Source organism: Ipomoea nil, unplaced genomic scaffold, assembly GCF_001879475.1.
Source record: "Ipomoea nil cultivar Tokyo-kokei standard unplaced genomic scaffold, Asagao_1.1 scaffold0482, whole genome shotgun sequence".
In the NCBI taxonomy this organism is placed as follows: Eukaryota; Viridiplantae; Streptophyta; class Magnoliopsida; order Solanales; family Convolvulaceae; genus Ipomoea; species Ipomoea nil.
The window spans coordinates 1,835,525-1,860,729 of NW_017616910.1; the positions used below are offsets into that span (position 1 = coordinate 1,835,525).

The 25,205-nt window shown below is 33.5% G+C and overlaps 2 protein-coding genes across 5 annotated transcripts; both read right to left on the bottom strand.

Annotated features, from left to right (window-relative positions):
• Positions 1-9,606: 9,606 nt before the first annotated feature.
• Positions 9,607-14,010, bottom strand: LOC109173875 (mediator of RNA polymerase II transcription subunit 19a-like). 4 transcript variants are annotated; one of them, XR_002052975.1, is made up of 7 exons: positions 13,734-14,010; positions 12,822-12,981; positions 12,211-12,500; positions 11,807-12,046; positions 11,091-11,147; positions 10,720-10,868; positions 9,607-10,015 (listed from the first exon to the last, which is right to left on the bottom strand). XR_002052975.1 is itself a non-coding variant. In XM_019323214.1 (6 exons), exons 2-6 carry the CDS (start codon positions 12,850-12,852, stop codon positions 10,818-10,820), a joined length of 669 nt encoding a protein of 222 aa, XP_019178759.1. In that variant the 5' UTR covers positions 12,853-12,981; positions 13,734-14,010; the 3' UTR covers positions 10,489-10,817. The 4 variants fall into 4 exon arrangements, 1 of the variants encoding a protein (XP_019178759.1); XR_002052974.1 differs by having other exon boundaries at positions 9,607-10,067; XR_002052973.1 differs by having other exon boundaries at positions 9,607-10,072; positions 13,734-14,009.
• Positions 14,011-17,972: 3,962 nt separating this feature from the next.
• Positions 17,973-21,160, bottom strand: LOC109173857 (60S ribosomal protein L5-like). Its single transcript, XM_019323194.1, has 9 exons — positions 21,051-21,160; positions 20,188-20,257; positions 20,014-20,105; positions 19,595-19,721; positions 19,426-19,505; positions 19,219-19,335; positions 18,761-18,895; positions 18,423-18,592; positions 17,973-18,313 (listed from the first exon to the last, which is right to left on the bottom strand). The coding sequence occupies exons 1-9, from the start codon at positions 21,051-21,053 to the stop codon at positions 18,193-18,195; spliced, it is 915 nt and encodes a 304-aa protein (XP_019178739.1). The 5' UTR covers positions 21,054-21,160; the 3' UTR covers positions 17,973-18,192.
• Between the last annotated feature and the right edge of the window lie 4,045 nt (positions 21,161-25,205).

A 25,205-nucleotide genomic window follows, 5' to 3' on the forward strand; every position in this document is an offset into this window, starting at 1 on the left:
AGAAGAACGAAGATTCCTCCTCCGCCTCCGGCGATGAATCAAGACGGCGATCAGGATAAAAATAACCGCCGCGGCGACGCAGGAGATAGCAGTACCAACGAGCTTCGACGAAACCGGCTTCTCCGGCTGGGGGCGGGGGACAATGAGGGAGGAGATATTCGCCGGGAAGGAGGCGAACGCCTTGGGAGACGGCGGCGGCGGAGGCAGAGGGAACGACGGAAAGAACGGAGCATTGCCGTCAGCGGTAGAAGGCACGGAAGGCGGCGCCGGCGGCGACGGCACTGGCGGCTTGGAATCCAATGGAAGGAAGGGTTGGTGGAGAACACGGCGGCTGTGGGTGGCGCAGGAAAAAGAGCAAGAAAAGAGGAAAAGCGAGAGAAAGATGGAGGTTAGTGGAGGCATTGCAGCGGCGATTTAGAGGAGAAAGCCCAGAAGAATTAGGTGAGGTGCAACAATGGATTCATTCACATTTACGCTGCAATGAAGAGAGAGAGAGAGAGAGAGAGAGAGAGAGAGAGAGGGAGGGAAGGAAGAGAGAGAAAATGGTGGAGATATAGTCTGCTACGATGCATGGTGGACAGAGAGTGACCAAGACGAGTGAAAAAGGTAAAAAGTGTAGGTCTGTAGGATGTCATACTGTTATTTTTTATTTTATTGCAGCATCATTATACTACATGTAATTATAAACTTATGGGTCTGACTTTTGTGAGACCGTCTCACATATTATTTATAATTAACAAATGTAATACGTAATACTAAATATTATAGTACATTTCATCTTGATCCGATCCATCTCGCAGACAAAAATTTATGAGACTATCTCACACAAATTTTTGTCTAAATTTATAATAATTAATTTATTGTTTATAAAATAAAAAAAATTGCATCATATTTAAGAAAAGATGACAATTTTTTCCCTGAATTATATGCTTATAAGTTACTCCGTAGAATATGGAGTATTTTTTTCTTAGTTATTCATGTATTCACATATGTCCCCTCAATTATGTTAAAGTGACAATTTTTCCCTTTTTTATTGCGTTTTAGTATGATATATGTCTTGAGCAAAACTATTTTTTTTAAGAGAACTATTTTATTTTTTATACTGAATTCTTGATAAAGTAGACAATTAGATTGAGTGATTTAGCTTTGTATAGTAACATAATTTATCTTTGGTTATGTTACACATATTTGGATGGAAAATAAGTATAATTAGATCCCTAAGAGCAAACTAATTCAAAAGGAAGCTAATGGTGTAATAATTGGTATAAGTCTCAAGTTCAACTAGTAGCACTTACTTACTCATTGAGGCAATAGAGTACTCATGGTCAACCAAATACCAATAAGCAGTTCAGCTGACCAATTACCTAAACAATGTCAATTATAGAACATTAAAACTTGTATACATTGTAATGACTAAACATGTTTTTCACTTATACTGAATTCGATCACTTATGTAATATATAATTTGATCTACACAATCATTCATGATCAATCTTGATTCTTATTTATACATTCATCTTGTTAATTCTAATTAACTCTTGGAAGAAATATAGTTTCATTTTTTTTCAGTAAAACATGAATATATCTTTTTTAAAAAGAATTTTATTGCTAATTATATATTTTATATAATTATAATTAGTAGTCATTATCACTTAGTTTACCAAAAAGGGAAAGTATAGGGCATTGGTTGATCTACTTAAATTGCCAAAATATTACGTATAAGCACGTGCCTTGTTGGTTCTCACAATTTTTACCCTCCACCCATTATTGCATCATATCCATCACTTTCCCAAATTATATAAATACCTCATCATTGATAAAAAAAAAAAAAAAAAAAAAAAAAAAAATCATGAATACACCAAAACCTATATATTTTGTATGTACATATCAACATATGTAACATGTGGAATGATGGTCAATAATTCCCTACCTAACAAATGAATGTGTGTTTAATTTGAAAGGGATTGTATGTGACAATAGATTTTGTGAACAAGTTTGATTTTTGTCAACACCATTTTAATTGAATATATTATTGCACAAAATTTTTTTAGTATAGTTTACCTGCGATTAAATAAAAGTATGAATGTATATGCTTATCACATATTACTACTCAAAGTGTTGGAGTAAAAGTAGGGTACAAATATTTGTAGTGTAAAGATTTGGATATGGATATAATGTGAAGGGTTGGTGTTTATACTAATGTCTACTCATAATAATAAGAATTTATTAGATATAATCATTGAACTAAAGTTATCATAGTGGCATCTTGTCTTTTGCGTGGCTTCGACACATGGCGGTGATAATTAATATTTAATGTTATCAAGTGCGCACTCTATGTGCTTAGTTTTGTCGGACTATATCTTAGATCACATATTCACATGAACCCGCCTCTAGACCTATGAAAAAATGTATGTCTACTTAATACTTATATGTCAAAAAGAGTATTTTCCTTATTATTATATTTGATCACTCAAATTTTTCTTAAGTTTTCTTACTTAATACTTATATGTCAAAAAGAGTATTTTCCTTATTGTTACATTTGATCACTCAAATTCTGAGTAAGTTTTCTTTGAATGCTACTGACTCTATTACACCTACTGAAGCACAAAAAGCCAATAACGCCTCCACTGAGACTCAAACTCACAATCTTCTATATGTGAATCCAATTCGGATGCATCTAAGCACAAGGTGCTTGTCAATTTTCCTTAAGTTTAATTACAAGTTTAATCACAAAGCACCATACCATTGAACTACTCTTCTTTTTTAATATTAAATAGGCTTATTTTGAAAATCAATTTATCATCTACGCATTATTTATTTTGTACATACAATATATCAATTTCTTTGTCTTACTTCAAAAAACATGAATCCACTTAAACCCAATCCAAATTAAGAGTGAACCAAAATAATCACTTAAAATATTATTTTTGTTACAAATTTCTAACAACTCAAACTTTCAATGTTGGTTGGGGGATTCAAACCCCACCCTTATTTTTGACATTGCATGTTTTAGGGTGTGTTTGGTTCGCACATGAGAATCGAAATCAGAATGAGTATCAAATACTTGTAATGGTAATGAGTTTTAGGGTGTGTTTGGTTCGCACATAGGAATCGGAATCGGAATGGGTATCAAACACTTGGTAATGGTAATGGGTTTTGGTGAAAGTATTTAACATGTTTGGTAGTAGGGTGGAATGGGAATGGTTACTAATAGTAGTGCTTGAAAATGAATAAGGGAATGAAACCCTTATTGTATTTGGGTATGGGTTTTTCAATTGATGGGGTATTCGAAACCCATAGTAGTGTTCTAAAAACTTATCAACCAAACAACAACAATCACTTTCATACTCATTCCTATGGGCAAAACCCACCAACCAAACACACCCTTAGTAAAAGTATTTAACATGTTTGGTAGTAGGGTGGAATGTGAATGGTTACTAATAGTAGTGTTTGAGAATAAATAAGGGAATGAAACCCTTGTTTTATTTGGGTATGAGTTTTTCAATTGATGGGTATTCGATACCCATAATAGTGTTCTAAAAACCTATCAACCAAACAATAACAATCAATTTCATACACATTCCTATGGGCAAAATCCTTCAACCAAACACACCATTAATCTTCCGCAGGGACTGTAGAAGATTATGGATATGCATGCAATATGGATGGGTTAGGTAAAGTAGGCATTTTATATCATAGACCAGGATTCATACATCATTATAAAACGACGAGGTACAGAATTCAATCAAATCATCATAAAGTACAAAATTTCATAACACATGACAAAAAAAAAAAAAAATCACAACAAAAAACACGTACACATATGATATATTTATTTATTTATTTGTGTTCATAGTTCATAGACACAGAATTTCAGAGATTTCGCACTTTTGGTCCCACAACTATAGTGACACTATCAGGATTGATCCACGACTTTCAAACTTTACAATTTCGGTCCACGACTATTTTTTTATTTTTTATTTTCAAAAATGATCATTCCGATCCATTTTTCGTCAATTTCTCACCGGAGTAAGAACCATTTTCGTTAAAAGTGGGCCTGAAAATTGACGAAAAGTAGACCGGAATGACCATTTAAAAAATAATAATAATCATGGACCGAGATTGCAAGGTTTGAAAGTCGTTGATCAATCCTGATAGTATCACTATAGTCGTGAGACCAAAAGTGCGAAATACTCCAGAATTTCAGAATACACGACACATAAATTCAAAACATAAGACACAATTATAAATTTATTTTAGTACAGAATTCATATTCTTAATGTACAGAATTTCATAACACAAAACACAAGAATTCACAACAGAAGATATATACACATACATCACACTCCAAAATGTAACTATGAATTATTGTCCATGGTATAAGGATTGTGTAAAGTGGGGACTTGAATACAATATAGATATATTGGGCGTGGCATGCACCGACAGTCCGATCCGTAGTGGAATATTCAGCAGTGGTTTGTGGTACGGTGGCGTCGACGCCACTCTAAACCGTTCGTACGCTCCTTCCACCGCCACACCCAAAACAAAAAGAGAACAATTGAGGAAATCTATGTATGTATGTATGTATATATTGTTTGATACCTACAACCAACAACGTGGTACATGGAATCGTACGTTGTATTTATGCTCTCATATATGCATTCCTTCCAGCTAGCTAAGCTAGCTGCTATTTCTTTTCCTTTTCTTTTTCTTTTTCTATTTTGTTTTTGATAGTATATGTTTTTGACTTCATCGAACTATATTTTAGTCTCTAGATCTCATAAACCCTTATCAAAAAAAAAATTATAAAGAGGTAAATTAAATCGAATTAGTTTTGAGATTTATTATTAAATTGTACAATTTTGTGTAGAGGTGTCAAAGTGAATTGAAGTCTGTGAGCGGGCCAACTCTAAACCCCCAATAGAACGGCTTGTTAGAGCCTAAAATTATTGACCCACGTGGTTGATAGAATACGCGGGCTAACAATATTATATGTATAATACTAAAATAAAACCAACTATAAAAATTTTTTTAAAAAAATTAAAATACGAAAAACTCAAAAGCCTAATATTATTTAAATTAAATCATTAGAATATAAAGAATAATAATATAATTTATTTTTAAATTTTTTAAGTTGGTCTTCCTAGCTAGAGTTGAAGAATTCTAGTCCACCGGTTTCGCGTACCGGCCCCCAAAAATTAGAAGGAATAGGCCAACTCGGCAAATTATTTCATGGACCATGGTCTATACAATTGTATGGACTATGAATATTAGGTACATTGTATTGAAGGTACATTATATAAAATAATGTATCCTTAGTATATTAAAAATGTACTTTCAAAAAATGTACCTTATGTACATAAATAATGTATCCTTAGTATATTAAAAATGTATTTTAAAAAATGTACCTTATGTACATAAATAATGTACCCTTAGTATATTAAAAATGTACTTTTTATTTATGGTCTACACAATGTGGACCATGGTCCATGCAATAATGATTGGCCAACTCCCATCGACGCGAGTTGTTATACTATGGACCAGGGTCCACCTTGCAAGGTGGATCCTGGTCCTAAACGACGTATAAATTGTGTATTTTTAATATTGAAATTGTGAACTTCTAGAATATATATATTGTGTTTCTAAGTCAAAACGCATAACAGTTGTAGTTGTGAATTTGTGAATATAATATATGGTTATCTAACTATAATTTGTTAATATTGTGTGACTACAATATTTGAAAAGAATTTGTGAATACAAAAATAAGGTAATCAATTACATATATATGTTAGCATTGTATTTTCGTAGTATACAAATTGTTAATTTTTAAAAAGTAAATTGTAAATATTTAAACTCGAGTAAAGGTGTACCCTAGTCCACATAATAATTTGCGCATTGACACTCCTACTTTTGTGAAACCAAACACTCACCATGCTACTTATATTTGCTTACTGATATTTTTGAACCTGGTGATGTGACCCGGATTGTTAAGATACCGGTCTCTCAGGAATATGAAGATCTGTGGTATTGGCATGGGGACTCTAATGGTTGCTACTCTGTTAAGAATGGGTACAGGCATATTGTGGGAAATTATGGCAACAATATGAATATGGGGTTTAATAAATGGCTCACCTTATGGAAGCAAAAAATACCACCCAAGTGGATGACTTTTTTATGGAAAGCCATAAGTGATATCCTCCCCACTACCATCAACTTGCGTACTAAAAGGGTGAATGTTAGTCCGGTGTGTGCTGTGTGTGGTGTGGAAAATGAGGATGTTATGCATGCATTGGTTTTGTGTGACTATACAAAAACCATTTGGGCACAATCTAACCTACCATTACCGAGCACTATGACAAATATTTTTTATGTGTGGTTTGATGAATTGTTGAATATTCTAGACTTTGATGGAATTCTCTACGCAGCTGCAATATTATATTATCTATGGAGAACCCGGAACGAAGCGATACGGAATGCTTGTGTAACTCACCCGAGGAGGATGTTGGCTACGGTCCGTGTAGCTGTCACTGCATGGCGCCAAGTCCACGCTGCTGCTGCCCCGCCTACTGTTGTTGCGCCCCAAGGAGCAGTAGCCCCTACTGCCATACGGCAGCAACCGCACCAGCTGGGTCCTCATCACCAACACAGCAAATGCAACGTGGACGCAGCTTACCACGGTGGTTCCGACATAGCGACGGTAGGTGCGGTGCTTATAGGAGGAGACGGACACTTTATCTCAGCATTTGCCGCGCCATTGCCACACTGCTACTCCCCTATAATGGCAGAGGCATATGCCTGCAAGGAGGCCCTATCTTGGTTACATGATCGTGGAGTACAATCGGTTGAACTATTAACGGATTGTCAGACGTTACATAAATATTTAACGCCACCATATCAATTAGCAAGATCGTATATTGGCTATGCGCTTGATGGATGCAGGAACCATATTACTACATTTACATATTGTCATGTTCATTTTATTCCTAGATCGCAGAATTATTTAGCACATAGTTTAGCAGCTTCGGCTTTTCATTATGACACAGCTATGTATTGGGATGATATCCCACCAGACGCTATTTCAGCTTATCTATGAATACAACCCATTGGTTGACCTTCAAAAAAAACACTCACCATACTGCTAGAAACGAGTCTTAAGTGACCGCAACCTTTATATGAGTCTATAAACAGAATAAACTCTACTTATATATAATATAATAACTTACAAATCTTCTATATAAGAATTATACTACTTTATCCACTCTATCACCATCTTATGTGGCTAGCTGCTATTTCGATGATGCTTATAATGATGTCTGTTCGAGTTTACGTTGCGTCGTTGCAGCTTTTGGCCAACGCCTATTTCTTCCCTTTTCTTCTTATTCTCTTCTTTTTTGTGCTCTTTTCTCTCTCTCTCACATTCTTATTTTATTCTCTTCCATGCATGAAAAATGAAAAGTGTAAAGTAAATCACGTAACATTAATTTTCAATTACTTTTTTTTCTTTACCAATATAAAAAAATACAGAGATTGACAAAATTTTCAACATTTTCATTACCATTTCAAGTTATTGAAATTTCCAACTTCTCATTAAAAGTGGTCGAAAAAAATGCATTAATCCTGAAAAAAAAAAAATTCTTACCACAAATTTTAAATTGCTGTTTCAAGTGGTTGAAAATCCCTAACCACTATCCGAAGGTATACACTAAATTAAATAAATCTCACTTCAGTTTCAGTGTAGTAGTGGTTGAAAATCTGTAGTCATTATCTGAGAGTGTGCACTAGATAAACCTAGTTACTCCAGCATAATGCTATGGCATGCAAACCATACATGATCAGTAAATCACACTAGAATGAGCGCAACATGGGGGACGAGCTCGACCGAAAATGTATTAATGACAAGAGTTAAATATAAGTACGAAAATTATGTCTCACTCACTCGATCACTCTTTCAGGCCATCCGACATTTAGTCTATCCTTTACAGTGATAAGTCAAAATTATCCCTTCCTTTTTTAACCTAAAATTAATGACTGACAATAACAATGGACATTTTGGACTTTATACTACTTATTCCCTTTCAATTCCCATGTATATCAGAATTGAAATTTCCAGTAATTCTATTCTTGTAAATCAAACACTGGAATTTAAATTCCCACTTTATTTTCACTAATTCATCTCCCATAAAATTATAATTCATTTCTCACGTAATTTCCTCTCTCTAACCAAACGCCCACTACTAAACGTTTTATTTTCTTGTGTGAGCCCTGGTGTGAAGTGATGGGTACCAAAACCCTTTTTGGTGTTAAAAAAGATTAACAAAATGGGGGTGAATCATGACAGTCATGATCATATATTGTGAACATTATAATAAAAAAATAGCAACTTTGTTGACCAATATAGACTCCACTTATTATTACCCTATAACAACCTACACCATTTGCAATAATATTTGCGTTGTGTCAGGATCGGATTACTATCCAACACTGCACTGACATAACACCTACTTAGATCAAACATAAATATTAACATTATTGTATATTTGTATTTGTTCATTATTCAGTAGAAATCAGAATTAGGTGACCATATCATATTTTAATACTATGCACATGTGCAAAATGAAAAATTAAATTAAAGATAATCTTAGTAACAACACTTGTTAGCAAAACTCTAAATCAACTAGCTACATTCCACTATTTTGGCACAATTCATCGAAAATAAAAATAAATAAGTAGATGTGTTTTTTTATGTCAAATGCATATCGAATGTTTCTGATGTATTGATATAGTTGTACATGTATATGATTGAGTTTTGTATAATAGAGCTTCATTAGGGTGATGTCGTAAAGCCGTAAATTAAAGGAAGAGAGTCGGATAGTTCGATAGATGATTTAATTTCTTTTGGGAGAGTAATTTCTGAGTAGGTGGTGAATAATCGAAGAAAGAGAGAATTCTTTTTTTTTTTTTCATTTTTGAACTCAATCCACAATAAGCATGGTGAACCTAGCCCACAATATAATTTGCAACTTATTAGGTTGTCATCATCTCTATTTGCTAAATGATGTGGCATAAAAAATTAAATTTTCTTTTTGCTGGTCAGCTTGGATAGCAAATTTGCTATCAGCAAATTTGCTCGGCCATACTTTTTTTATTATTATTATTATATTTATAATAATCTAATACAAAAGTGGGACCTAAAAGTACAAAAAATTTACAGGAATATAAAAAAAATTACAAATTTAATGATTTTAAAGTGAGGGAGATTTACCGGGATAAGGATAACCTTATAAAATGGATCAAGATCCACCTTGTAAGGTGAACCCTAATCCTAAACAGTTGTTAAAGCCATCAAATCATAAAATCCTAATCTGTTAATATTGTATAACTACAGTATTTAAAAAGAACTTGTAAATACAAAATAAGGTAATCAATTACATATATATTAACATTCTTTGTTCATATGGTATACAAATTGTGAATTTTAAAAAGATAAAGTATGAACATTTAATATGTAAATTATGAACATTTAGACTCAAGTCCACTTTACAATGTTAACACAGGTCCACCTAAGATTTGGGCTCATTAAAGCTCCAAGCAGAACATTCTCCAAGATTTGGCATAAGAAACAATGGCATCATTTTGATTTCTTTCTAGAAGTATGTACAACAAGAACATCTGTTGCAACAATCATAGTCCTATAGGAGTACATGTGAGAACCCATACTAGAAACAAATCCCCCACCCCAAAAATGAAAAAGAAACCTAATAAATATCTACAAATTGAAGATCAGAAACCAGATTCTCAACCTTAATGGAAAATAATAAATGACATATAGAGACTCATAGTCATCTCATCCTCTGCCTTCTACCCAATAGCTCCAATTGGTTCGCCTAATAGTAAGCCTTTAGATTAGATTAAGCGAGGAGGATAACAGATGAAAAACAATCTGTCACGAGTGCCATATGAAGGGACCATATTCCATGATGCATGGTTTGTTTCCACAGGTTGAAACTCCGTTAATCTACTTCAACAGGACAGTTCACGTTATCAGCAATCTTTCATTAGCCCATACACTATTCTGCAGCACAAACGCATGTCTTATAAGTAAGAATTCATTTCAAACAGTTGCAACTGACAAAAACTATCCACACAAAAGAATCCCAAGTCAGAAAGATAGCAAACAAGAAATAGGCAGGCTTGACATAGTTTCAATACAAGTGTCAATGTGCCATGCAATAATCTGGAATGTCGACTTTGAAAAGTAGTAAGCACATATTGATGTTGAATTGCTAAAATTATATACTTTGAGAGTTTGAGGATATAATTTGTATGTTTTCCCTTTATGTGCATATCTAATAATCAGAGTAGAATTCCATGATCATACATTAAAGGCATTGGAATTACAAAAAAGGGCATTACTATGGGAACTCTGAAGGTGAAAACCCCATATAGGTACAACAAGACAAGGCATCACTCTTGGACCAGAGATGTAGCTTTCTTTGTTTAATGTTTGACAAAAGTTTGGTCCTTTTAAAATTTAACTTTTGGATGTTTTACCTTCATGTATTTCAGTAAAAGAAAGAATAGAAAAAGATTCAACACTAATATTCATCTGATTACTCAAACCCAATTCCCTCAAAGCTATATTGTCATCAGGCATGCAATTGTAAAGAACACACATGGAAACTTCAATTAGTGGGAATCAACAGGCAGGCAATTGCATACCTCAGAAAAATTTCATAATAGTTAGTAGAAGGTTCCCTTCATATTCTCAACTGCAAAATCTGAGGACAAAAAACATTGGACACCAGTCATGCTGCTTGTTAGCCTGCTACCTTTATTGCACCCATTTCATCAATTTTTGAGCTCTTGTGCTGCAGAATATCAGTGCATAATAGGACAACATAATTAGTTTTTAAAATAAAATATAAAATACTCCGTAAAAGGCAATAAAAATAAATAAATAAACAGTAGATCATGGAAGTAAAAAATATATTTAAAAAAAACTATATGCATAAGCTCACGATACAAAATTCAGGATATTAGGATAACAATAAGGTACAAAAACTAAAAGAATTTATTCTTGTCCAGGTTACCTTGCTTTTCTTGTGCTTGTGATCATTGATATCTTCCTCTCCATCATGCTTCCTTTTCTGGAGTAATTAAAAAAATACAAATCAGCTGTTGAATCAATTAAAGAGAAACGCAACTTCAACTCAAACTTTGAAGATAGGGTCCTTTCTGGGCTGTAGTGAGCTCAGTACCTATCAACCACTATACTGAGATATTTCAAGCCACAGAGTGTACAATCAACTCAAAGAGGAAAGTTCTACTCAACCATCTGTAGCTTGAAGTAGGTAAATAATATAATATCCTAATAACATTGACTGTAAATAATTTTAAAACATACCAAGCAGTAGTAAAATTCATCTAATTCAAGAGACTGAAATATCTTTAAGAAGCTAAAGTTAATATCCATAAATCATCTTCAGATGGAATTCCTAAACTTAAACTAAAAAAGATAACCCATAATGAATTGCATTAAAAGTCAAGTGGATCTTACATTTTAAATGAGCAAGCAAAATGTCACCAAGGAAATCAAAACTTTTATCCTTATATGCTTTTTTTCTTTGGACAGTATCACAAGTTGATAGCATAAAATAACTTTTTTTCAACACCAGTGGATATAATTCCCAGAATTAAATCATAGCAACATGCTTACCCACATAGTATCTAGAGCATTTAAAAATTGGGTTACAGAGCTTAAAGCTTTTCAAGGAAAAGAAGATGAAATTAGAATATTTTATCAGACCTTCTCATGATGCTTCTTTGAATGCTCGGCACCAGAATCATGATGGCCACTTTTATCTTTCTTTTTATCTTTATCCTTGTCTTTACTTCGATCCTTGTGACGATGTTTGTGCTTCTTATGTTCTTTATCTTTATCCTTGTCCTTATCTTTGTCCTTGTCCTTGTGCTTTTTATGCTTCTTCTCCTTGTCTTTGGACTCACTCTTAGATTTCCCCACCATAGTTGGGATACCCTTTTCAGACTAAAAAAACAAAACCAAAGATAATCAGTAATTCTTTAATGACACACACAAATGATACAATGTCAAAGCAGACAGGTTGATAGAACCACAGCAAATCTAAGAGGGAAGAGGGGAACATTATTTCCAAAAGAACTATCACAAAAACACATCAGCCAAATTCTTACAGAGGGCAGATCAATTGGAGATGTTTCCCTCAGTTGAAAAGCTTCTCCCAGAACATCTAGATCAAATGGCTTTATTGATGCATTCATCTCTCTTGAAAAGGAAGCATCCTCAATAAGCTGATCCAATTGCATTCCTTCACCTTTCCTAATTTCTGTGTCTCCAACCACATTGTGCAGATAGTGTGTATCTGAAATTGATAGTGGAAGTTGCCTCTTGCAGAAATACTCATGATGAGGCAACAACTTGAACTGACTAATAAGATCAACAGCACCTGTAAGTTCTCTGGGACCTGATATTTTCACAGAACCAAGTTGACTTCAGGTATCAAACTAAAGGCTCTAAAAAGCAGAATACAAGCAGAAGATGGAATAGCTCAGTTTCAAAGAATATTCCACAAGAAGCTCCAATTCAAATGCAGTTAATATACTTTAAACCTCATTTCTGCATGAAGGAACCCTTGCAACACTAATATCATAATGAAATAAAAACTATTTAAAAAATAAAAAAAAATAAAAAATAAAAAAAAGTCTTGCAGTCCCACAAAACTCATTTCACAACAAAATAAAATAAACTCTAAACTATGAAAAAACAAAAGGTTTTAATAACTTACCTCTTCCAAACTTTCTGTTTTCTGGATCCATCTATTTGCATCAAATATGTCAGCAGAACACAATTGCCAGGTATTGTATTGATCGATACAAACAGCAAAAGTTGAGTTTATCCAAGCAATGATATCAATCTCAGGATGTAGTGGAAGAACACACCACCATCTACAACCAAAATCAAAACAAAAAATTAAAATAATGCTACATTAACAAGTGATCTTCACAATTCAAGAAAAAGTGCCATAAGAGTTATTTAAGAGGCATCCTTTTCCCTTTGGGGCAAAGAAAATCACCTCTTTGCTGAAATATTGGGCATGTATCAACAGACATGTCAAAGTTACAATAACTAGAAGTTATTGTGGCATCATGTGATGCCGTATTGCAGCTAGTATAAAAATCATGTCTGTGTTACTTAAAAGCTACAATCTTTACCAAAATAATGTCAGAAATTGGTATAGAGAAGAGCATTCTGGCTAAAAAGATTACGAAAGCACAAGACTGAATAGCCAAATCAACCGAATGATCCACTAATTAGATTCTAAAAATTAGTTTGGAATCAACCGAATGATCCACTAATTAGATTCTAAAAATTAGTTTGAAATGCGTGTCAAAAATTGAATTTTTTAGGTGAAGAATCTACGTTCAAGCCTAAGGAGCAGTTTCTGGCCTTTGAATATCCAGTACACTAAAAGCAGACGATTTTCGTTTTACACGTAAACTACTCTAATTCCATGAGCAAAATCCTCGAGCTAACCATATTCACAATCAACCCACAAAACCTCCCCTTCATTCCACATTTTCCACACATTACTCGGCCCTCGAAACTGCTTGATCTCGAAATTCAGAACAGCAAACAACTCCCGAACTGGAGACAGAAACACAGAGATATCCAAATCACTAAACGAAAACAAGCTTACTCGATTGCAGTGAGAGATCCGCCGGGGACAATTCGCCTCCGCGAAACACGGAATTCCTCTCCCTATCTCCCTCCCGCCCGCTCCGGTGTCGCTCCAATCCAATTGAATACGTTCTCGAAGCAGCGAATAAAGTGCGGAGGAGAATTCGAAATAACTCCGGCGACCGTACGCGGTTGCGAATGTGTGTCTTCACACCGTGAATAAACCCTAATTCCCGTGTTCCAGAGAGTTGAAAGACTATTCGCTCCGACCAGAATGAAAGAAGGAAGAAAAGGGACCGCTTTAACGCTACTACTCTATTTTAAGGGCAATTAAATTAAGAGTTAATTACCAAAATGTCCCTTAACTATAGCAAAATTATCAACTTGGTCCTTGATTATTTTTTTGACCAATTAAGTCCTTCAACTTTAAAATTTTTAATTAATTTGGTTCTCTATTTGTTTGACCGTTAATCAACCGTTAACTTGGGACCAAATTGATATTTTGCTATAGTCAATGGACTATTTTGGTAATTAATTTTAAGGGTGGGCAATTCGATTAAGTTTTCTCGAACCGAACTGTACCAAGCTAGTTAGATTCGATAATATACTGAACAACCGAATGGTAATAGATTCTTATATACCGAACGGTTCAGTAAAAACTCGAATCGAACTGAATTTGTTCGGTAGAAACCGAACCGAACCGAATACCGTTTGAACTTTAGATTGCTATTTTGTTATATACGGAGTATTAGACTTTGGATATGGACTATGTAAACACCATAACACATAATATATAACTTTTGATAACAAATCATAACGAGAGATACCCCGTGAGAATATGAGATGAACGGCGGAGCAAGCAGTAAGGGACTTGGAATTACTTATTTATTTATTTATTTATTTATTTATTTATTTATTTATTATTATTATTATTATATTTAAAAAAAAATCAAATGGTATTCGGTTCATTTCAATTTTTTACTGAACAATTTGGATTGATTTTTTATCGAACCGTTCGGTATACAAGAATCCCATACCGTTCAGTTGTTTGGTATATTACCGAACCAAATTAGTTCGGTTCGGTTTGGTACAGTTCAATTTGAAAAAACTAAACCGAATTGTCCACCCCTAAAGTTAATTACCAAAATGGTCCCTTGATTATAGCGAAATTACCAATTTGGTCCCAAGTTAATAATTGACTAATGGTCAAACAAACGGAGGACCAAATTGGTTAAGTTTTTAAAGTTGAGGCACTTAATTGATTAAAAAATAATCAAGGACCAAATTGGTTAAGTTTTTAAAGTTGATGCACTTAATTGATTAAAAAAATAGTCAAGAACCAAATTGGTAATTTCGCTATAGTCAAATGACCATTTCAGTAATTAACTCTTAAATTAAAAATCTTTTTTTTTTCCTTCCCTAGCCCCATAACACCCGCACCCCAACTTGATAGAATAATATGTATCCCGTTTAACAAGATAGTAAAAGCATAAATTATGATGAATTAATGACGGTATAAAACTCTAGTACAAAATATTCTGTTAAACCAAGGTGTGAAAGTCTTAGAGTTGGAAATTCAATATTTTGAAAGAAAAATAGTATGAATCCCGCTCAACAAGATAGTGAAAACATAAATTACGATGAATTAATGACGGTATAAAAACTCTAGTGCAAAATATTCTGTCAGGCCGAGGTGTGAGAGTCTTAGAGTTGAAGATTCAATCTTTTGGAAGAAAAATAGTATGAATCTCGCTCAACAAGATAGTGAAAGCATAAATTACAATAAATGATGATATAAAAATTTTAGTGCGAAATGCTCTACCAGAATTAAGGATTCAATCTTTTGAATGAAAAATAGTGTGAATCCCATTCAATAAGATAGTGAAAATATAAATTACGATGAATCAATGGCGGTCAATGAAATCTAGTCCCTAATATTCACAAAAATCTCACCAATCTTATATCTTTATCCGTCAAATATTTTTTTAAATTGTGATTTTAGTGCTGATATCATGGCCTCTCGTGTGTTTTTTTTTATTTACTTGAATTGCCCCTCTCGTAGTCGCGTGGAAGGAAAAAAGAGGGTGTTTTTGGTCATTTTAGTTTGAGGTTCCATCAAAATTCAGAAGGAGATGGATAGAACTAGGCAAAAGACTTAGGCCATAGCGGTTAGGTGATAGCTGTTAACTGATTGTGTTAATTAGAGGGTATAAATAGTTTATAGCATTAGCTGATTGTAGAAAAGTATTTAGTATAATTTCTTTACTCAAAAAGTTAATTGAAAAAGTTGTTTCGAGTAACTTTTTGAATTTTAGTCTTTTGGAGTTACAAAAAGTTAATTAACCAAACATTTATATTGATATTTTAACAAAATAAAACAATTAATAGTGGTCAAATAAGCTAAAATTGAGACAAATTATGTTGTGCATCCGTTTGCACCATGCATGGTGCACACGGATGCAAAAACGACGTCGTTTTGAATAAAAACGCGCGTCCCACTTAAAAACAAATTTAATTTCGATTCTTGGCAACAGCATTATGTTGTGCAGAATAATGAACTAAAAATCCAGAATCAATGAACTAAAAATCTATAATGAATGAACTAAAAATCCATAATGAATGAACTAAATATCCATAATGAATGAACTAAATATCCAGCATGAATGAAAAAAAATCAGATTCGAGTTCCGTCTAAATATCCAGAATCAATGAACTAAAAATCCAGAATCAATGAACTAAAAATTCAGAATCTATGAACTAAAAATCCAGAATGAATGAACAACATAATGCTGTTGAGGGGAATTGAAACTGAATTTTTATTTTTTAAGTAAAACGCGCGTTTTTAGTCAAAACAATATCGTTTTTGCATCCGTATGTGCACCATGCATGGTGCACACGAATGCAGCATAACGATTATAAAATTGACCTATAGACCAATTTTTTACCAAATAAGCTCATACTCCTATATATTTCAAGGCATTGTACGAAACCTCTGTCTCACCACTTTATCATGTTTCGGTAGATTCTATATAGTACTCAGTTGGGGAAATAAAGGAATTTTCTTGACAAAGCACCTTTTGTTGTAGAGCGATTATGACCATGTTTAGTATTAGCATAGTTAATTGGATTAATTAAAATGTATAATTAGTATAGTTATTTGGTATAATTTTAAAAAAAAATGATTAAAAAAGTTATTTTGAGTAATTTTTTAAATTTTAATATTTTGAAGTTACAAAAAATTAATTAATCAAACATTTATATTATGGAGTAATTTTTTAACAAAGTCAAATAGTTAATAGTGATCAAATAAATTAAAATTGATCTATAGGCTGACTTACAAAACACAATAATAACAATTGACCCTGCCAAATAGGAGATCATAAATTCGAGCTCCAATGGGGGCAATGTTGACAGCAAATTATTATGTTAATCATGATCCAAATAGTTATATAGACCATAAGTGCAATATACATTTTTTATATACTAAAATACATTATTTATGCTCTATTTGATAATATATAAAAAAAATTAATTACAAACATAAAATAAAATAATAAAATAATAATAATAGTAACGTGCATGGAAAAAAAATTGCCATGAAGTTTAATCTACACGTCAAGATCTAAGTTAAACCCGTTACTGCCATCGTCGATTGAAAACTAGCATAAATACATCAAAGAATTAATTTCACTTTTGGTCCCACGACTTTTGATATTTATCACTTTTAGTGCACAACTTTAAAATTTTTTAATTTTGGTGCCTAACTTTATTATTTTTATCAATTTTGGTCCTTTCGGCCAAATTGACAGTGAAATGTTGTTAGATTTTATATTGTTAGGGGTAAAATTGTCATCCCAAGGAAACATCTTCAATATCTAAACAAAATCACCGTAAAATCATATCTATAAGTGTTTGATGATGAGAATAATGGGGAAGATGGACAGAAACCAGACAGATCTATGGGATTTATAGTTTCGACCATTGGCAAACTCATCTTTTCCTCTTAATATGATTTTTCTTTTGTTTAAATATTGAAGATCTTTTCATGGGATAACAATTTTGCCCCTAAAATATAAAATCTGGAAATATTTTACCATCAATTTGGCTAGAAGGAATAAAAATAACAAAGTTAGACACCAAAATTGAAAAAATGTAAAATTGTGCACCAAAAGTGATAAGAACTCAAAAGTCGTGGGACCAAAAGTGAAATTAATTCTACATCAAATGATTAAATGCAAGACCGGCAAATACTCGACGATTCATGAGAATAAAATCGAAGGGTTCTATTTAATTCAAAATAAATCAAGATCATTAAAAATCCTTGTACTAGCAACGTCAAGATGAAACATCAAGTTGGTAAAAACTCACCCTCGTAAACTAATAAATCTCCATAAAAGACTACAACTGTAATGGATGCAGGTGAAAATACTCAGAAATTAAGATGCAAACTATGGTTTCAGGTTTTCGGAATGTGTCATTCACTCATCATCATCCTCATCATCATCGTCGTCGTCTCTTCCAGCAGCAGCATTTAGGGCATTCAGTCTCGAGATCAAACTAGCTTTCCTCTCTTCATAAGTTAGCTTCTTAAGGTTGTACCTGCAGCAAGTAGACCAATGAACATGTTAGTAACCGCTCTCGCTATAACCATATGTAATCAACAATTACTCGTTTGGGAAAATTAGATGACAGCAAAAGAATGCCAGACCTCTTGTGTTCCTTAGGAGGCTGCTTCTCAGATTTCTTTGCGCTGGGATCAGCGCGGATTGCCGCATGAACCTTTTTGTACAACTGCTCAAGGTTATCGGCATCAATACCCTTTTTAATGTATGCACTAAATACAGACTGGTACTTTTCAGGCTCATCTTCAATCAGATTCTGCATGCCCAAAAATGAAAAGAGAAACATTGAAGGGTTCCTTAGATAAACAATGAATTTCTCAGCTTAAAATGCTAACCATTACTTATCCGAGAAAGATCTTATAAGCTATAAGACAAAGCACAGCAGCGAGTCAAAACTGCATCATAAAATTATATTTCAACTCACCCTCATGTATGCAGCAACATGGCCTCCATAGATGTACTTGCGGTGAACCTCAGCATCAAGTTGTTTGGAATCCTTGCTGAATCCCGCAAACCTTTTTTCACTGTGAGGAATGTCAAGTCCACCATCTAGTGCACCCTGAAATAAAGAGTATTAAACATCCACCACCTTACACAAAATATAAATCCAATAACATAAATTCTGAGTTTGAAACCACTGAAGTCACTGATTCAGATTCAGTATATACACATTAATCTATTCACGAGGCATAAGGAAAACAAAAAGATATTGTATATTCAATTGAAAAATGCTCTACAAGAGCTGACATAAGATTTCCGGGTAGAGTACAAAAGTGGCAGTAAAAAAAGGGAGACGTTGAACAAGTTATGGTGAAACTCAAAATATACATGCTAAATGTAAACAAGACATTAAAAGCATGGTTTAAGAGACAAATATATTACCTTAAGAGCACCAAAAACACGATTCCCAGTGGTAGTTCGTAATAGACCAACATCCAAAAGAGCACGGAAAGGCCTCCTGCCTTCACCAGGTTCAACAGAATAATCCTCTCCAGTGGCCTATACAGAATGATAGTTCAAAATTTCAATATCCAAAAAAAGGGAAATTACTGAGTTAGTAGCAACCCAGGTATCCAATTAACAATTCACCTCAACATTTCCTTCATACTCTTCAGCCATTTCAAGCTTTTGGAGAAGTCGCCGAGCCAAGAGAAGTCCAGTGCAGTAAGCTAAATTCATAAGTACAAAGATTAGAACCGGACATTTGAAAATTAAAAGGAAAAATACAAAACATTTACAGAAAGGCTGCCACAGTTACCTGCAGCATAATTTGTGTGGCCAACCTCAAGGCCATAACGAGGCAGTTCATGGGCATAAGCAGAAGCAAGAATCATGTCACCAGCAATACTAGCAGATACAATTTGTGCAATTATATCCTTGTTGGTCTATGTACAGGTTAAGGTAATTAAGAATGTAAAATGCAGCACAAAGCCTTGCACAAGTATTCTCCAAGAGCATTACCTCACTCACCAGTAAGCCACCCCCATAAAGCAAAAAAAATGTTAATAAAAAAGTTAGAAAAATATATGAAGTATAAGAAATGTGTGGATACCCACAAGAAAACCATTCAATATAGTTAAAAGAAATAGCACAAACAAAAAAATGGTAAAGTAAAAAGAGACACTCAATGGATGTTAAAGATGTTACTTAAATAAAACAAAAATTGCATTGGGATACAAATCGGACAACAAATCTGTATTTTGGAGTGTTGTACTTGTTCTTGTCCTGATTGATCAACCGATTCCTAGCACGATAGTCGGTCTTGCCCTCTGCACAAAAACAAAGACATGAGTGATTTGAAAAAAATAATCATGGAAGAAGATGAACAACATTAACAAGATCAAATTATACCTCTTCTTCTCTTGAACTTGACCTGGAATCGCTTGAAGTAAGCTCTTGTCTTCTGGACTTTGATGAAGGCCTGCATGTGAAGTTCAACAATGTCAAGCACATGACATATATACAAGCATGCAACATGCCTAGACTAAATGTAATGTAAAAATAATTTGAAATTTCCCCACATATGAAGTGTAAAATTCCCTACACTAGATGTCAAAATGCTCTGGGTAAGTAGAGCTTCATAAATAAATAAAATCCACCTCAACAAAAAATAAAATAAAACCAAAAATCTGAAACATACATTAAGGTTTCACCGAATGCTAACTAAAATTCTCTTCCATTTAAACATATGATAGGGATTCAACTAAGAAACAAAATTGATATTTAAAATCACAAATAAACTAAAGATCCTAAGTACGCATATTTGCTCAATTAACATATAGTATAGAGCATTAGAGCCTAATATATAAATTTATCATCACAAAAACCACCAGGAACATAAAAATTTACAAGAAAAGTTATCAACTTATCAATTAAACACTACTTCACAGCGTAAGCTATCAACACATCAGCTAAAGAAGGTTGAGATAACAAGTCGTTCAATCAATCAAATATTATATCATGTAAGAAGTTATTTGCAAGCAGACACATCAAATAAAGCTCAATATTAACAACAGAATGAAAGTTTAAGCATATAGATATTTCTCGAATTCAGAATACAAAATGATACTAATAGCTTTTAAAACCAATCGTTTTTTCTCCTTTGTTCTTCAACTTCTCAACAATCATACATTGAATCAACGTCAATAACACAATATAGTAAAATTTACAGGAACCGCTGAAAAAGAAAATAAGCACAGATCGGTAAATCTAACCATTGTTACAGCTCCGATAGCCTCCGCCGCCGAGTGGTTGTCGGGAGGGAAGTAGAAGAGTGATAAAAAGGAGAGTGAGAAGAGCTGCGATGGGACTCAAATAGCTACTAAACCCTAGTTGTTTCAATGGCCATTAAATCGACGGTCACGATTGAGTTTAACATCAGCCTGTCCATTTGACTGACCACTTCACCAGTATTTGGGCTTGGGCTCGAATATCTGGACTTCCCATTCTGCCTATTGATACATACCGGCCAAGTTTAGATAAATAGGCAAATTATATTATGCACCGCGGTGCATAATCGATTATGCACCGCGCGTCTTTTTTTTAAATGAAAATTAACAGTGTTTGTTTCCGCCGTTTCGCACCCTTTTGCAAAATGTAACTCTGTTATTCAGTGTCATTTTGTATACACTACAGTTTCAGTTGAACACAACTACAGTTTCATTTCGATATAACTATAGTTTCATTCGATATTTATAGACTCAAATATGTGAAAATGTTATTTAATTTTATTTTATATATACTATAATTTCATTAAAACACAACTACATGATCATTTTGATATAATTACAGCTTCATTGTACAATATACACTCAAATATGTGAAATATTATTCAGTTTCAGTTTATATACACTGCAGTTTCATTTCACTATAACTACAGTATTATTTTGATATAACTGCAGTGTCGGTTTGGATATACTGTAGTGTCAGTTAGTGTTTAATACACCAAACAAGCGGAATCCGTTAACTCTAACGGCGGACCGTTTCTTTACTTAAAAAAACGACGTCGTTTTTGACCGCGGTGCACATGCACCGCGGTCTATAATATAACGACTGAGATAAATATGTAAATTATTTTTTTTTAGAACAAAGAAATGACTATCATTAATAATAGATTTTATTTTTTTTTATAGAACAAATAAACGACTATCATTAATAACAATCGTTATGCTATGGACCCGTGTCCAGCATACACGGTAGACATGGTAACGGTGTCGTTAGTGACACCATTATCTTTTAGGATTTTTTTTTTAATTTCATACCGCTTCGTTATAGGAGCATGTGTTCATAATTTTATCACTATATATTCATAATTGTAAGTTCATAATGTCAAAACTATGTGTTCATAATTCTATAACTGTACATTCATACTTTCATAACTGTACATTCATAATTTTGTAACTATACATTCATAATTCAATAACTGTAAATTCATAATTTTCGAAGCTCTATGTTCACAATTTTAGAGCTCTATGTTCATAATTTTATCACTATATGTTCATAATTGTAAGTTCATAATGTCAGAGCTCTGTATTCATAATTTCATAACTGTACATTTATACTTCCATAACTGTACATTCATAATTTCGTAACTGTACATTCATAATTCAATAACTGTAAATTCATAATTTTCGAAGCTCTATGTTCACAATTTTAGAGCTCTATGTTCATAATTTTATCATTATATGTTCATAATTGTAAGTTCATAATGTTAGAGCTCTGTGTTCATAATTCCATAGTTGTACATTCATAATTCTACAAACGAATAATGCCGTTAAAGGCGAGACACAATTAATTTTTTTTTAACTGGAATGCTGTCGTTTTCTCTAAAAACGGCGTCGTTTTGGACTCGTTCTGAGTCCACAGCATAATTTGCGCATTAATAATAGTTGTTATATTAAGGTGGACCATGATCCTAAATGACATATAAATTGTACATTTTTGGCATTAGAATTGTAAACTTTTATAATATAAATTGTGTTTTCATGTCACAACACATAATAACTATCAAGGTCGTCAAATCCTAATTTATTAATATTGTGCGACTGCAGTATTTGAAAGGAACTTATGAATATAAAACAAGGTAATAAATTACATATATGTTAACATTTTGTGTTCGTAATATACAATTTTTAAATTTTTAAAAGGTAAATTTTGAACATTTGGACCCGAACCCACATAATAATTTATGCATTAATAACGATCATGCAAAAAAAAAACACTACATAAGAAAGCTAAAGGATTAAAGAACCACTCCATTTGATCAGCTACACAAAGCTAAACATTTGTCTCCCTTTTTTTTTAAGGTCATTTTCTATACTACTACTCCCAAACCTTCTTATCCCTAACCAAGTATTCCAGAACTAACATGATAGTCGTTGTTGCCACGCCTAACCCCGCCACCCTGCTGCTAGTCGTCGTCACACCCCAAACTCGGCCAAGTCGTCCCCGTCACCAGACCCAGCGCCACCACCTTGCTTATGCCCGCAGTCGCACCCCAAAACCGGCTAGGTCGTCACCACGCCCATCGCCACTATCGATCGCCATCCCACCGTCGCCGCCAAACCATCAATCTTCTACGCCAAATCGCCATAATTAATAAAATATAAAGCTACAAATTTTGGGCAAAATGGTTAACCAGTCCATCAACTTCAAGTTGTTTGAGAAGTTCTACTCTATATATATATATATATATATATATATATATATATATATATATATATATATATATATATATATATATATATATATGGGCACGCTCTCATGCGAACGGCCGTCCAGGAGAGAAATAAGAACCATTCAGCGTCGTTCACGTGTCCAGACTCCAGATCAACGAATCATATGTAATTTTTTAAAAATGACGCGGTGACATTTTCGTAAATAACCCGAACTTTGGTACATCTTTGCAAGTAAAAAATGCAGGTAAAATCACTTACAAGTGCACCTACTTTCACTTATAAGTGCATGTAATTTTACATTATTAACATTCATGCACCTAGGTGCAACTACTTATAACTAAAGGTTACCTAGTTATAACGTTAGGTACACTTAGTTTTGATAACGTTAGGTGCACTTAGTTTTGATGCTCAGTGTAAATTTTACTTGCACCTGTAATACATTTTACATGCACTTGTAATACATTTTACATGCACTGAGGTGCACTATATGAAACGGCTACTTGCACTTGTAATACATTTTACTTGCACTTCAATGTTCAATTATTTACGAAAATGTCACTGTATGGACGGCGCTGAATAATTCTCATTTCTCTCCTGGGCGGGCAGTTCGCACCTAAACGGCCAGTGTAAACCACAAGGTGGTTCGAGTCTCTATCTGTCCGTTTAACGATCTAAGTTCACCTGACTAAGCACCGTTCATTCCGGGAGGCACGGGAGCTGGCCCAAGGAGAATCGAACCTGGATTATCCCATAATTTTCTCCCACAAAGAGAGTTCATTTGCCAATTAAGCTACCGCAGTGGGTTATTAGCCTAAACATTACAATCCTGTAGGTTAATATCCCCCCCCCCCCCTAATTACATACGTATAGTATTGGGTAACACTTGTGTGAGACGGGTCGGATCTTTGATTAATGAGGTCAAGCCTTTAAACTCATTAATGAAAAGATCCAACAAGTCTCACAGATTGAGATCCATGAGACAGACTCACACAAAATTTTGCCTATAGTATTTTATTCTTCTGAATTATTTATATATTTATATTTATCTCTCGATTATTTTAAAAATATCAATTTTACTTTCCTTATTAAAAACATTTATAATTATTTATGTATCTATATTTATCTCTCAATTATTTTAAAAATGCCAATTTTACTTTCCCTATTAAAATCATTTTTGAATTGTTAAAATAATGACAAAATAGGTATTTCATGTGTTTTTTTCCCTCCGACAAATTATTATACTTATATATGAAATCGTAATGAAAGCAACAAAAAAAAACACACACACACACGCACAATTTACAAATATAATTATTATAATTTTAACATAATGCTAGCAACAAAATTAAGACTTAAACACAATTAATTCATTATTGCTAAATTTGTGTTTAAGTTTTATATTTATTCTGATTCTCACATATACGCAATAATTTGCTGGAAAATGGAGTTGAATTGAAATACATATTTTGTCTTTATTTTTTAAAAACCTAAAAACCTATTTAACATTGGTAGGAAATATTTTTCAAGTATAACCCTTATATGTGTACCGTGCACTTATAGTATCTGGTTAAGTCACTGACAGGAACCATAACCAACCTTTCCCCGACCATTAACATGATATTCCCGACCTAAACGCTATAGCCGAGCTAGCTAAAGACTATAGTAGTGCCCCTGTCTCTTGAGGACTGACCC